At 53.8% G+C, this 15,572-nt stretch overlaps 1 protein-coding gene across 13 annotated transcripts in view; it reads right to left on the bottom strand.

The window, feature by feature from the left end:
- The window catches only part of ARL6 (ARF like GTPase 6), a 31,624-nt gene extending 16,458 nt beyond the window's left edge, over positions 1-15,166 (bottom strand). The window contains exons 1-6 of one of the 13 annotated variants that reach the window (XM_076054422.1): positions 14,489-15,165; positions 14,260-14,349; positions 14,070-14,224; positions 11,784-11,845; positions 10,339-10,407; positions 3,517-3,611 (exon numbers count right to left, since the gene is read on the bottom strand). In XM_076054422.1, coding sequence (XP_075910537.1) covers positions 3,517-3,611; positions 10,339-10,407; positions 11,784-11,845; positions 14,070-14,192 — 349 coding nt within the window. In that variant the 5' untranslated portion in view covers positions 14,193-14,224; positions 14,260-14,349; positions 14,489-15,165. Of the gene's footprint in view, positions 1-3,516; positions 3,612-10,338; positions 10,408-11,783; positions 11,846-14,069 lie in introns of all 13 variants that reach the window. The other 12 variants (XM_076054414.1, XM_076054410.1, XM_076054412.1 and 9 more) reach the window with 12 other exon arrangements.
- Positions 15,167-15,572: the final 406 nt, after the last annotated feature.

Here is a 15,572-nt window from a genome sequence, read left to right as displayed (position 1 = left end):
AGCCAGAACTGGTCCACCGGACCTCCTGAATGCCACAGAGATCCAGGCGGTACCGGTCCAGCTCCCGACAGAGGAGTGGCAGCCTCTCCTCCGCAGTGAGCATTCGAACATTCCACGTGGCCACCCGCAGTGGTTTTTCATTGTTTCTGGAGGAGCCCCGAGGGTAGATATTCAATCTCCTGGCTCCACCAATTGGGGTTTGGCCAGGAGACGTCATAGACGCTTGGCCCCCCGGGGCCTCCGGCACAAGCTTATTAGTTATATACTTAATTCGCGGTTTAGTGGTAAGTAATTGAAGGTGGAGGGTTTACCAGCCCCTCGCACCCATCCAGAGCCCCCGTTTAGCCCCTGTGGTGGACACAGATGCCATGAGGGGAGGAGCCAATCGAAATTGGAACTCCCCCCACAGCACTGTCCACGACAGAGTTGCCCACCCGGCACCGCGAGGAGGTAGGGGGTTGTTTTGCCGGACACAAAAGAACCCCCGCTACCTCCTCACACAGACACACACACAGACAACGCTAACCCCTACACTACAATGCGTTACGCTTCCACACTCACACACACACAGATACACACAGATACAGACATACACACACATACACACACACACAGACAACGCTAATCACTACACTACAATGCGTTACGCTTCCACACTCACACACACACAGATACAGACACACACAGACATACACACAGATACACACACAGACACACAGACAACGCTAACTGCTACACTACAACGCGTTACGCTTCCACGTGCGAGGGTCACGTGACAGATGTGACGTCACAGCTCACTTGCCGTGCAAAAAAATCTCCGCATTATTGAGCTCCCCCCCCACCCCCCCCAAAACAAAAGTGTATTTTTATAATTGTTTGCATGGTGTACAGTCTGGAAAGTACCCACATGGCAAATGTCAAGTTTGCTGCGTGTCGGGAAGTACGCCAAACAATTTGAACAGACACACATCACAATCACAACCTTGCCTTTGATACATGTGGACAAAACCTTGGATTTGCGAGCAATAATTCGTTCCGGCAACGTGCTTGTAATCCAAAGCGCTCGTGCATCGGTTGTGATCACGTGACGCTCGGCAGTACAAAGCGTGTCTACACGCTTTGTACTGCTGCTGCTCGTGTTGCTAAGGCCCTCGCTCGTTTATGAAGTTAATATTCACTTACAAATTTCTCACCTTATTCGTGGTTCTTTTCGGTAAAGTCGCCACGTAGAAAGGAAACAATAAAATGACGAAAATATTCTCACGACGCTTCGACTGCAACACAAGCAATCGTCATCAGGTGTGAAAACCACAGCAAGAAAATGACAAAAATTCTTGCCGTGGTTTTTTTCAAATTTTCTTGCTGTGGTTTTCACACCTGATGATGATTGCTTCTTGTGTTGCAGTCGAAACGTCATGAGAATTTTATTGTTTCATATTTTTATTAATTATTTTATTGTTTCCCTTCTACGTGGCGGTGACTTTACCGAAAGAACCAAGAACGTGAATCCCTGCAGTCACGAAAGCTTTAAATCAAAATGTCTCTCTTGCCCACTTCAGCAATTTGTTTCTTGCTGCGGTCGTCCCCGCCTGATGATGGACGCTTGTGTCGCGACCGAAACGTCGCGATTTAATTCATTAAATTGTATTTTGTCGCGCTGCCTTTGACACCGATTGGCCTACACCAGCGACACTGTCAGTGGACCAGATAACAACGGCACTTCGATAGTGCACAGTGAGGTCCCCCGTGTCGCAGCCGCTCACCCGCAGCTATGAGTGCCCCCGAGGGTGGCGTCGTCTTTGTGCTGCTCGCCTCGGGGGCTAACGCTGTTAGTGAGACCGGGCTCGAAAGAAAAGCTGTCTCTGGTGTGGACCAATCGGTTTCAAGGGACAACGCAGCATCATCATCATCATCATCGTACCATCGGAGGCAGTGTTGTTTCATGTCTGCATGCTCGCCGCAAGTACCGCGCGGTTAACGCAGCGACACGATTCCTTGAAAAAAGGGGATTCCGTTTGGTGTCTTTGAAGTCTAAAACGCAGCTCTTGCTTGCGGGTGAAAAAAAAACAACCTCTTGCTCTTATTTTGATACTGGCAAGGAATGTCCCACACAGCGGCCCCGACTTGTTGGGCAACCCCAAGGGGCAAGGACACCACGCGGGGGAATCATCGCCTCCTGCTGTGAGGCGACCGCACGCACGAAGACAACGATCCACCCACCCACCCCCCGTGTCGCCTGGAACAGATTGTTGGGGCACGTGGCTGTTGTCGCCGGAGCGGCTATGGCGGCAGGAACAGCGCACGGCGAGATTGGCGATGTTTACTACACACCGCGGCAGGTGCTAATTTGAGGCCGAGTCGACCTAGGGGAGACCCAGGACCGGTTCAGATAATCGCCACTGGTGCTGGCTATACTGGGCAGAGGAGCGACGCTCACAACAACGAGCGGAGCGCCGGGCGGCTAAAGCGCAGCAGGTCGGCACAGTAAGGGGGGGTACAGGTGGTGGTGCATCGGCCACTCGTCTCAGTCAGTCGACCCGTGGCACCTGCTGGGTCTGCCCCGTGACCTCCTGCCAGCGGGCGTCCGACGCTTCACGTGTGGCCTCAACGTGCACCTAGCCTGGCACGAGCGCCGTGGTGACGTCACCGCCGCTTAGTGGCGGATGGCGGTTGTTGTAGTGGATAGCGCTTCGCTATTAACCTGGCGACCCGGGTTTGAGTCCTACTCACGGCCGACACGCAGTGCCAATTATCTCAGCTGGTCCTGGGCCCCCCTAGGTCGACTCAGCATCAAATGAGTGCCCGGTGCGGTGTGTGTAGTGAACATCGCCACTGGGGAGACAAAGGCGGCTGGGCGTGGTGCTGGCCACCCACCCCCTCGTGTGCCACAGTGCCGGCCTTCATAGGCGCTGCTACTCGCTAACAGCGCTTTGCCTTCGTGTCTGACACTGGGTGTCGTCTTTGTCTTTGTTTGTCTTCGTGTCTGTAACAGCTCTTGCCCCAAATGTCTGCTAAGGCTACACGGGGGATCTTTGTCTTTGTCCCCATGTGTCGTGTCCCCGGGTGCCTCTGTATGTCCCCGTGTCTCCCCGTGTGTCCCCGTTTGTCCCCGCTTGTCCCCACATGTCCCCCGTGTCTCCCTGCGTGTCCCCGCGTGTCCCCGCGTCTCCCCCGTTTGTCCCCGTGTCTCTCCGCTTGTCCCCACGTGCCCCCCGTGTGTCCTCGCTTGTCCTCGCGTATCCCCCGTGTGTCCCTGCTTGTCCCCGTGTTTCCCCGCTTGTCCCCCGTGTCTCCCCGCGTGTCCCCCATGTCTCCCCGCGTGTCCCCAGGTCTCCCCACGTGTCCCCGTGTCTCCCTGCGTGTCTCCCCGTGTCTCCCTGCATGTCCCCGCGTGTCCCCCACGTGTCCCCGCGTGTCCCCCGCGTGTCTCCCCACGTGTCCCCGCGTCTCCCCGCGTGTCCCCGCGTGTCCCAGCGTGTCTCCCCGCGTGTCCCCCCGCGTGTCCCCCCGCGGTACCAGGGTGAGCCAGCAGCGAGTCCAACTCCTCCTTGGCCACCACCATCCTGAGCCGGTCGCTGCTGTCCACCACAAAGATGACAGCCTGGGCCTCCCTGCGCACAAAGACAAAATCCCCCCCACCTCGTGTAGCCTTCACAGACTGTGATGGGGGCAAGTGGCTCTTAGTAGCGAGCAGCAGCAGCAGTGCCTATGAAGCAGGGCTGAACGATTTGGGGGGAAAATATCAAATTGCGATTTTTTTTGTTCTGACAGACGTTGCGATTTTTTTTAAAAGCCGACTCTCTGTGTTGTACTGCATTACATTTCTAAGTTTGCTACGTTTTGATTTCTCATTCATTCGTACCCGGTGACGATTGCTCGTGTTGCCATCGAAGCGTCGTATTTTTTTATTATGTTAATTTATTTTCCTGCGGCCACGCAAGCTCCAAATCAAGTTTGAATGTTTTTAAAAGGTCGAGCTCCAGTTGAATAGTCGCTGCCCAAATCGATTTCAAACGCGTGATGGAGCAATTGCCACGTGGCACCACCGACATCGTGAACCGCTCCCTACACGTTCTAATGCAAGGATGAGAACTTCAGAGAAGAATTGCTTCCGAAATGTATTTATTTATTCACTAATTTTTTTTAATTGAAATAAAAACAGTCAAACATGGAACAACTGTTATGTTAAATAAATTTATTATAATAGTAGTAAATACTAAATTCCAATAAGAAAGCAATAGGGACTTTCCAAATCGCAAAAAAAACCGCAGCCGATTTGCGATTTGGTCACCGCATTGTTTAAAAATGGGATTTCGATTTGCTAATCGATTTATCGTTCAGCCCTACAATGAAGGCTTCCGGCACTCTGGCAACACAGAGGGGGTGTTTACTACACTGCCTCACTACCAGGTACTCATTTGACGCTGAGTCGACCTAGGGGAGGCCCAGGAGCGGTTCAGATAATCGTCACTGGTGGTGTTGGCCGTGAGCGGGAATTGAACTCGGGTCACTGGATTCATAGCGCAGCGTAGCGCTAACCGCTACACCACCGCTCCCCACACATACAAACACTCACACACACACAGAGACACACACACACTCAGACATACATTCACACAGGCACACACACTCACACAGACACACTCACACAGACACACACACTCACACAGACACACACACACTCACACAGACAACAACAACAACAACCGCCATTCGCCACTAAGTGGCGGTGACGTCACCACGACGCTTGTGCCAGGCTATGTGCACCCTGAGGCCACGTGAAGTGTCGAACGCCCGCTGGCAGGAGGTCACGGGGCAGACCCAGGTGCCACGGGTCGACTGACTGAGATGACTGGCTGATGCACCACCTGTGCCCCCTACTGTGCCAACCTGCTGTGCTTTAGCCACCCGGCGCTCCGCTCGCTGTTGTGAGCGTCGCTCCTCCGCCCTCCGTTGTTGTTGGAGGGCGACTGCCTCCAACTGCCCAGTAGCATCCTTCACGAGCCTCCTCCACAGAGGCCGATCTTGACACCGCTGGTACCAGTCATCGGCAAGTCCACTCAGCTCCACGTCCTCCTGTATCACATCACTCCATCTCTTCTCTAGCCCGTGCCGCGCCCGCTTAGCCCCCTCAATCCGGCCAAACAAAAGCTGTTTCGGCATGCGGTGGCTGGGCATGCGGGCTACATGACCCAGCCATCGCAGCCTTGCCTGCCGGAGGAGCTCACCGATGGGACCCTGCCCAGATCTTTCAAGGATTTGTGAGCTCCTCACACAATCCAGTCTGGTTAAACCCAGGATGGATCGTAGGCAGGTCAGCCTAAATGTTTCTAACCGGCGAAGATGTTCCATTAGGGGGGTCCACGTTTCGCAAGCGTAGAGAAGGGAGGGAATGACCGTGGCCGAGAAGACCTGAAGCTTAGTGCGGAGCGACAGACCAGGTAGCTTCCACACAGCGTTACGCAACCGATGAAAAGATATTGCCGCTCGACTGATTCGGAGTGAGACCTCTGCTGTTAAACTGGAGCCAGTCATAAGCACACTGCCCAGGTATGGGAAACTCTCCACTCTCTCCACAACTGCCCCATCACCGATTGGGAGTTGTGGGGGTGGAGTGTCCGATGGTACAAAATACCCAGGCAGGTGCTTAGTTTTGGTGGGGCTGATGTTAAGGCCCCACCTCTTAGTGGCACGCTCCAGTCTCAGCAGCAGCGTCTCCAACTCCTCCTCTGACTGAGCAGCTATTACCAAGTCATCAGCATACATAACGTGGTTGAGCAATAGGGAGCCATCCCTTGACCGCACCCGGGCATCGATTAGCCTCCCATTATATCTGTACCATATGGAGATTCCCCCGGTACAGCTATTGAAGGCTTCACGAACTACGTGGTCAAAATAGATGTTAAATAATGTGGGAGCCAGAGGACATCCCTGTCGCACCCCAAGGTGTACAGGGAATGGCTCTGACTCCCGGCCACGTAGTTTTACCCGGGCCCGCTCACCATCATGAAGGTCCTTAATGATTGTGAGCAGAGGGTCAGGTACTCCAAAAGCACGAAGAACGACCCAGAGCCCAGGCCTACTGATGGTATCATAGGCCTTGACCAGGTCAATAAAGCAGAGATGTAGGTCTTGTTGGAATTCCCTACACCTCTGCTGTAGCAGACGGACAGAAAATATGGCATCTGTGCAGGACCGCCCTTTCCTGAAACCGCATTGGGGCTCCGCAAGCCTCTCCTCAGCGTGCCTGGCAAGGCGATGCTGAATAATCCTTGCCAGGACCTTTCCCGGCACACTGAGGAGTGAGATGCCCCTGTAGTTGTTACAGTCTGTGCGGTCCCCCTTCTTAAAAAGGGGGACCACCAGGGCATCCTTCCAATCCTGCGGAACCCGTCCAGTGGTCCAGACTGTTGTTATGATGTCATATAGGGCAGTCTGTGCACAAACGCCACCCTCCCTCAGCATTTCGCTTGGGAGATCATCTCTGCCCGCTGCCTTTCCTGGTCTCAGACTCCGGATCGCCTTCAATACTTCCTCAGCAGATGGCACCTCAGCCAGCCACTCACAGGGGGTGACTTCATCCAATATTTGAGGCACCGCAGCCTCAGCAGGGTCATCCTCACTTTGTGCCACGATGTTTTCCTGGCTGAGGGATTTTCCCTCCCCCAGGACCTCACAGAAATGCTCAGCAAATCTGCGAACCTGTTCCTGGGGGTCGGAAATTGGATCACTGTTTTTTCCCCTAATGATGGTAATAGGTGTGGCGCTGCAGGTTACTTTTTTGATGGAGTTAAATAGCGATTTGTGATCACGGGCCACTGAGGCAGACTCCATCTCCTCAGCAACCCGCGACCACCACCCATCCTTGCAGCGCCTCACGGCTCTCCGAACCTCCGAGCGAAGGCTGCGGTAAGCCTCCTCATTCTCTGACGTGGGATTCTGTAGCCGATGACAGTGGGCCTGTCGCTTTTTCTCAACCATCCTGAACAACTCCTCTGTCATCCAGGGTGTCTGGGGAGGTCTGGACCGCGTACCCAAAGCAGCCATTGCAGCTGCATGAGTCACAGTCCTAAACCTCGCCCATTTACCCTCGACATCAGGAGGAGTCGGGGACGATGCCAATCCCAGCCGCAAGCGATGATGAAATTCTCGCTTGCAACTTTCATCAGATAACTGAGACCAGGCCACTTTAGGTTGGAATGGGGTCCTGGGTGTACACCCACCACCGGAGTGGAAGAATGGCAGGCGCATCTTACAGATGACTAGTCGATGGTCAGAGGGCAGATCAGCTCCACGGTAGGTCCTGGTGTCAAGGACATGGGCTCGCATTCGCTGGTCCGTCACTATGTAGTCCAGCAGATGTTCTTGCTTGGACCCGGCATGCATCCATGATGTTGTGTGGATGCGCCGATGCCGGAACAGCGTGTTGGTAATTACAAGCCCATGGGCTGCACAAAAATCTAGCAGCCTCCTACCGTTGTTATTGAGCTGATCTGGCCCATGCCCTCCAATCACTCCAGACCAGGTGCCAGTATCATGACCAACTCGGGCATTGAAGTCACCCAACATGATGACTCTATCCCGAGGGGCCACTTTAGCCAGCACCTGTGACAGGAGGTCATAGAAGGCATCTGACTCATCGGCTTTGCCTGCATCCCTCCACGGATGTTCATCTTCGGTGGGGGCATAAGTAACCACGACCACCATTCCTCGCCTCCGGTTGATGGGAAGGCGAGCCCAAAGTAGCCTGGGGCTTACAGCTTCCCACACCTCACCGCCACGCTCCCACGCCCCCTTCATTCTTTTGTTCAAAAGAAGACCCACACCCTGTTGTTTGGCAGTCTGCTGCCCCGAGTAGAGGACTGTCCACCCCTCATGGTGGCAGGAGCCAGAGCCGGTCCACCGGACCTCCTGAATGCCGCATAGATCCAGGCGGTACCGGTCCAGCTCCCGACAGAGGAGTGGCAGCCTCTCCTCTGCAGTGAGCGTTCGAACATTCCACGTGGCCACCCGTAGTGGCTTTTCGTTGTTTCTGGAGTAGCCCCGAGGGTAGGTATTCAATCTCCTGGCTCCGCCAATTGGGGTTTGGCCAGGAGACGTCATAGACGCCTGGCCCCCCGGGGCCTCCGGCACAAGCTTAGTTGTTACATATTTCACTTTAATTCGTGGTTTTGTGGTAATTAATTGAAGGTGGAGGGGTTACCAGCCCCTCGCACCCGTCCAGAGCCCCCGTTTAGCCCCTGTGGTGGACACATATGCCATGAGGGGAGGAGCCAATCAAAATTGGAACTCCCCCCACAGCACTGTCCACGACAGAGTTGCCCGTCCGGCACCGCGACACACACACAGACAACAACAACCGCCATTCGCCACTAAGTGGCGGTGACGTCACCACAACGCTTGTGCCAGGCCATGTGCACCTTGAGGCCACGTGAAGTGTCGAACGCCCGCTGACAGGAGGTCACGGGGCAGACCCAGATGCCACGGGTCGACTGAGATGACTGGCTGATGCACCACCTGTGCCCCCTACTGTGCCAACCCGCTGCGATTTAGCCACCCGGCGCTCCGCTCGTTGTTGTGAGCGTCGCTCCTCCGCCCTCCGTTGTTGTTGAAGGGCGACTGCCTCCAACTGCCCAGTAGCGTCCTTCACGAGCCTCCTCCACAGAGGCCGATCTTGACACCGCTGGAACCAGTCATCGGCAAATCCACTCAGCTCCACGTCCTCCTGTACCACATCACTCCATCCCTTCTCTAGCCCGTGCCGCGCTCGTTAAGCCCCCTAGATCCGGCTGAACAAAAGCTGTTTCGGCATGCGGTGGCTGGGCATGCGGGCTACATGACCCAGCCATCGCAGCCTTGCCTGCCGGAGGAGCTCACCGATGGGACCTTGCCCAGATCTTTCAAGGATTTGTGAGCTCCTCACACAATCCAGCATGGTTAAACCCAGGATGGATTGTAGGCAGGCTAGCCTAAATGTTCCAACCGGCGAAGATGTTCCATTAGGGGGGTCCACGTTTCGCAAGCGTAGAGAAGGGAGGGAATGACCGTGGCCGAGAAGACCTGAAGCTTAGTGCGGAGCGACAGACCAGGTAGCTTCCACACAGCGTTACGCAACCGATGAAAAGATATTGCCGCTCGACTGATTCGGAGTGAGACCTCTGCTGTTAAACTGGAGCCGGTCATAAGCACACTGCCCAGGTATGGGAAACTCTCCACTCTCTCCACAACTGCCCCATCACCGATTGAGAGTTGTGGAGGTGGAGTGTCCGATGGTACAAAATACCCAGGCAGGTGCTTAGTTTTGGTGGGGCTGATGGTAAGGCCCCACCTCTTAGTGGCACGCTCCAGTCTCAGCAGCAGCGTCTCCAACTCCTCCTCTGAATGAGCATTTATTACCAAATCATCAGCATACATAACGTGGTTGAGCAATAGGGAGCCATCCCTTGACCGCACCCGGGCATCGATCAGCCTCCCATTATATCTGTACCATATGTAGATTCCCCCGGTACAGCTATTGAAGGCTTCACGAACTACGTGGTCAAAATAGATGTTAAATAATGTGGGAGCCAGAGGACATCCCTGTCGCACCCCAAGGTGTACAGGGAATGGCTCTGACACTCACACAGACACACACAAAGATCAAAGATCCCCCATATAGCCTTAACAGACTGTAGGGGCAAGTGCCGTTAGCGAGCACCTATGAAGGCCGGAACGGTACACGAGGGGGTGGGTGGCCAGCACCACGCCCGGTCGCCTTATTCTCCCCAGTGGCGATGTTTACACACCGCACCAGGTACTCATTTGAGGCTGAGTCGACCTAGGGGAGGCTGGGACCGGTTCAGATAATCGTCACTGGTGTTGACCGTGAGCGGGAATCGAACCAGGGTCGCCAGGTTCATAGCGCAGCGCGATTGTTTTTCTTGTGGTGGTTGTTGTTGTTGCTGTGGTTGTCGTTGTTGCTACAGTGATTGTTGTTGCTTTGCTTGTTGTTGCTGTAGTGGTTGTTGTTGCAGTGGTTGTTGCTGTAGTGGTTGTTGTTGTGGTTGTTGTTGCTGTACTTGTTGTTGCTGTAGTGGTTGTTGTTGTGGTTGTTCTTGCTGTGGTTGTTGCTGTAGTGGTTGTTGTTGCAGTGGTTGTTGTTTCTGTGGTTGTTGTTTCTGTGGTTGTTGTTGCAGTCGTTATTGGTGTCATGGTTGTTGTTGTTGCTGTGGTTGTCGTTGTTGCTGTAGTGGTTGTTGTTGTGGTTGTTGTTGCTGTAGTTGTTGTTGCTTTGCTTGGTGTTGCTGTAGTGGTTGTTGCTGTGGTTGTTGCTGTGGTTGTTGCTGTGGTTGTTGTCACCTGTAGTAATGCTCCCATAGGTTGCGGTATCTGCCTTGTCCTGACATATCAAACACTGTGAGAGACAGACTGAGACACGGGGAGACATGGAGAGACACGGGGACACACGGGGAGACACGGAGAGACACGGGGAGACACGGAAACGACATGGAGAGACACGGAGAGACACGGGGAGACACGGAGGGACACGGAGAGACACAGAGACACACGGGGAGACACGGAGAGACACGGGGAGACACGGGGAGACACGGAGAGACACGGAGACACACGGAGAGACAAGGGGAGACACGGAGAGGAGACACGGAGAGGAGACACGGAGAGACACGGGGAGACATGGGGAGACACGGAGAGACACGGGGCGACACGGGGCGACACGGAGACACACGGGGAGACACGGAGAGACACGGAGACACACGGGGAGACACGGGGAGACACGGGGAGACACGGAGACATACGGGGAGACACAGAGACAACATGGAGAGACACGGGGAGACACGGAGACACGCAGCGACACACGGAGGGACACGGAGGGACACAGAGACACACGGGGAGACACGGCGAGACACGGAGAGACACGGAAAAGAAACGGGGACGTGGGGAGACAGTTAATCACTCAACACGGCCGCCATTCGCCACCAACTGACGGTGACGTCACCACGGCGCCTGTGCCAGGCTAGGTGCACCTTGAGGCAGTCAACGTGAAGTGTTGAAGGCTCTCGCTACTGACGAGTGCCATTGCACCTAGCCTGGCACAGCAGTCTAACCCATGGCACCTGCAGGATCTGTCCCGTAACCACCTCCTCATGCACCTAGCCTGGCACAGAAGTCTAACCCATGGCACCTGCAGGGTCTGTCCCGTGACCACCTCCTCGTGCACCTAGCCTGGCACAGCAGTCTAACCCATGGCACCTGCACGTGACCACCTCCTCATGCACCTAGCCTGGCACAGCATTACAACACGTGGCACCTGCTGAGTCTGTCACGTGACCGCCTCCTCGTGCACCTAGCCTGGCACAGCAGTCAAACCCATGGCATCTGCTGGGTCTGTCACGTGACCACATCCTCATGCACCTAGCCTGGCACAGCAGTCTAACCCATGGCACCTGCAGGATCTGTCCCTGTGACCACCTCCTCATGCACCTAGCCTGGCACAGGAGTCTAACCCATGGCACCTGCAGGGTCTGTCACGTGACCACCTCCTCATGCACCTAGCCTGGCACAGCAGCAGCACAACACGTGGCACCTGCTGGGTCTGTGACGTGACCACATCCTCATGCACCTAGCCTGGCACAGCAGTCAAACCCATGGCATCTGCTGGGTCTGTCACGTGACCTCCTCATGCACCTAGCCTGGCACAGCGGTACAACACGTGGCACCTGCTGGGTCTGTCACGTGACCACCTCCTCGTGCACCTAGCCTGGCACTAACTGGGGGTGTTGCTCTACCTTGCTGTTGTGAATTTCTCGACGCTGAATCCGATGGTAGGGACGATGTCCTGGGACTGAGCCTGTCAACAACAACAACAACAACCACATGTCAATAACAACCACATGTCAACAACAACCACATGTCAACAACAACAACCACCACATGTCAACAACAACAACCACCACATGTCAACAACAACAACCACCACATGTCAACAACAACAACAACCACATGTCAACAACCACCACATGTCAACAACAACAACAACCACATGTCAACAACAACAACCACATGTCAACAACAACAACCACATGTCAACAACAACCACGTGTCAACAACAACAACCACGTGTCAACAACAACAACCACATGTCAACAACAACCACATGTCAACAACAACCACATGTCAACAACAACAACAACAACAACCACATGTCAACAACAACAACCACGTCAACAACAACAACCACATGTCAACAACAACCACGTCAACAACAACAACAACCACATGTCAACAACAACAACCACGTCAACAACAACAACCACGTCAACAACAACCACATGTCAACAACAACCACATGTCAACAACCACCACATGTCAACAACAACAACCACGTCAACAACAACCACATGTCAACAACAACCACGTCAACAACAACCACGTCAACAACAACCACATGTCAACAACAACCACATGTCAACAACAACCACGTCAACAACAACCACATGTCAACAACAACCACCACATGTCAACAACCACAATCACATATCAACAACAACCACATGTCAACAACAACCACAACCACGTCAACAACCACATGTCAACAACAACCACAAATCAACAACCACAATCACATATCAACAACAACCACATCAACACGATAGTCTAGCAGTAGATAGAGACTGTCTAGTGTAGTAGTGTAGTAGGTAGTGTAGTAGTGTAGTGTAGTAGGTAGTGTAGTAGGTAATGTAGTAGTGTAGTAGGTAGTGTAGTAGGTAGTGTAGTAGTGTAGTAGGTAGTGTAGTAGTGTAGTAGGTAATGTAGTAGTTGAGTAGGTAATGGAGTAGTGTAGTAGGTAGTGTAGTAGTGTAGTAGGTAGTATAGTAGTGTAGTAGGTAGTGTAGTAGGTAGTGTAGTAGTGTAGTAGGTAGTGTAGTAGTGTAGTAGGTAATGTAGTAGTTGAGTAGGTAGTGGAGTAGTGTAGTAGGTAGTGTAGTAGTGTAGTAGGTAGTATAGTAGTGTAGTAGGTAGTGTAGTAGGTAGTGTATTAGTGTAGTAAGTAGTGTAGTAGTGTAGTAGGTAGTGTAGTAGTTGAGTAGGTAGTGTGGTAGTGTAGTAGGTAGTATAGTAGTGTAGTAGGTAGTGTATTAGTGTAGTAGGTAGTGTATTAGTGTAGTAGGTAGTGTAGTAGTTGAGTAGGTAGTGTAGTAGGTAGTGTAGTAGTGTAGTAGGTAGTGTAGTAGGTAGTGTAGTAATGTAGTAGGTTGTGTAGTAGGTAGTGTAGTAGTGTAGTAGGTAGTGTAGTAGGTAGTGTAGTAGCTAGTGTAGTAGGTAGTGTAGTAGGTAGTGTAGTAGTGTAGTAGGTAGTGTAGTAGGTAGTGTAGTAGGTAGTGTACCAGGTAGTGTAGTAGGTAGTGTAGTAGGTAGTGTAGTAGTGTAGTAGGTAGTGTAGTAGTGTAGTAGGTAGTGTAGTAGGTAGTGTAGTAGGTAGTGTAGTAGTGTAGTAGGTAGTGCACTAGGTAGTGTGTAGTGTAGTAGGTAGTGTAGTAGTGTAGTAGGTAGTGTAGTAGGTAGTGTAGTAGTGTAGTAGGTAGTGTAGTAGTGTAGTAGGTAGTGTAGTAGGTAGTGTAGTAGTGTAGTAGGTAGTGTAGTAGGTAGTGTAGTAGTGTAGTAGGTAGTGTAGTAGGTAGTGTAGTAGTGTAGCAGGTAGTGTAGTAGGTAGTGTAGTAGGTAGTGTAGTAGGTAGTGTAGTAGTGTAGTAGGTAGTGTAGTAGGTAGTGTAGTAGGTAGTGTAGTAGGTAGTGTAGTGGTGTAGTAGGTAGTGTAGTAGGTAGTGTAGTAGGTAGTGTAGTAGGTAGTGTAGTAGTGTAGCAGGTAGTGTAGTAGGTAGTGTAGTAGGTAGTGTAGTAGTGTAGTAGGTAGTGTAGTAGTGTAGTAGGTAGTGTAGTAGGTAGTGTAGTAGTGTAGCAGGTAGTGTAGTAGGTAGTGTAGTAGGTAGTGTAGTAGGTAGTGTAGTAGTGTAGTAGGTAGTGTAGTAGGTAGTGTAGTAGGTAGTGTAGCAGGTAGTGTAGTAGGGGACTCACGCTGGCTGGCTTGAGGTGGTTCACGATCGTCGTCTTTCCGCTGTTGTCGAGCCCCACGCACAAAACCTGCAGCTCCCTCCGCCTCACGCCCAGCCAGGAGGCCAGCCGCTCCAGCAGGCGCATAGCCGTCACTCACCTCGTCACTCACCACTCACCTCGTCACTCACCACTCACCTCGTCACTCACTCACCACGTCACTCACTCACCACGTCACTCACCTCGTCACTCACCTCGTCACTCACCACTCACCTCGTCACTCACCTCGTCACTCACCACTCACCTCGTCACTCACCACGTCACTCACCTCGACACTCACCACTCACCTCGTCACTCACTAATCACCTCGTCACTCACCTCGTCACTCACTACTCACTCACCTCTCACCTCGTCACTCACCTCGTCACTCACCACTCACTCACCTCGTCACTCACCACTCACCTCGTCACTCACCTCTCACCTCGTCACTCACCTCGTCACTCACCACTCACCTCGTCACTCACTCACCTCGTCACTCACCTCGTCACTCACCACTCACCTCGTCACTCACTACTCACCACTCACCTCGTCACTCACCTCTCACCTCGTCACTCACTACTCACTCACCTCGTCACTCACCACTCACCTCGTCACTCACCTCGTCACCCACCACTCACCTCGTCACTCACCACTCACCTCGTCCTCCTCCCCCTCCCACGTCAACAACAGCAGCAGGGAGCGTTGGAGTTGGCGCCTTCTCCTCCTTCCCCCCACCTAACCTCGTCCACCTCGTCAACAACAACAGCAGCAGGGAGCGATGGAGTTGGCGCCTTCTCCTCCCTCCCCCCACCTAACCTCGTCCACCTCGTCAACAACAACAACAGCAGCAGGGAGCGTTGGAGTTGGCGCCTTCTCCTCCCTCCCCCCACCTAACCTCGTCCACCTCTTCAGCAGCAGCAGCAGCAGGCGGGCAGTTTCGTGGGGTGCGAGGCGGCAGGGGATGGAGAGCGATGGCGAGCGATGGAGTTGGCGCCTTTTCCTCTCCGCTCGGCTTCAGCGATGGCGGCGCGTGGGGGGCCGTCTCCGTGGCAACGGCTCGCGGGCGGAGGGGAGGGGGCGCTGGGGGGGTGTGGTGACGTCAGCGCGCTCGGTGGCCTGACGTCATCACGCACGACGCCTTCACTTGCCTGCGAGCGATCGGCGCGCACGCGGCTTCGTGACGTCACCGAACCCCCCCCCCCCGCGCGGCGCCGTGACGTCACGTCGCTAAAAATTAATTACTTGTCCCAGCCTCGTCGTCACGTGTCCCAGTCCCTCGTCACGTGTCCCAGTCCCTCGTCACGTGTCCCAGTCTCTCCCCCACGTGTCCCAGTCTCTCCCCCACGTGTCCCAGTCTCTCGTCACGTGTCCGAGTCCCTCCCCCACGTCTCACAGTCACTCCCCCACGTGTCCCAGCCTCTCCCCCACGTGTCCTAGTCTCTCGTCACGTGTCCCAGTCTCTCCCCCACGTGTCCCAGTCCCTCCCCC

Source organism: Petromyzon marinus, chromosome 66, assembly GCF_048934315.1.
Source record: "Petromyzon marinus isolate PM22_M1 ecotype Great Lakes invasive population chromosome 66, UKy_Petmar_22M1.pri1.0, whole genome shotgun sequence".
In the NCBI taxonomy this organism is placed as follows: domain Eukaryota; kingdom Metazoa; phylum Chordata; class Hyperoartia; order Petromyzontiformes; family Petromyzontidae; genus Petromyzon; species Petromyzon marinus.
This window is presented reverse-complemented; position numbering and strand designations above follow the sequence as displayed.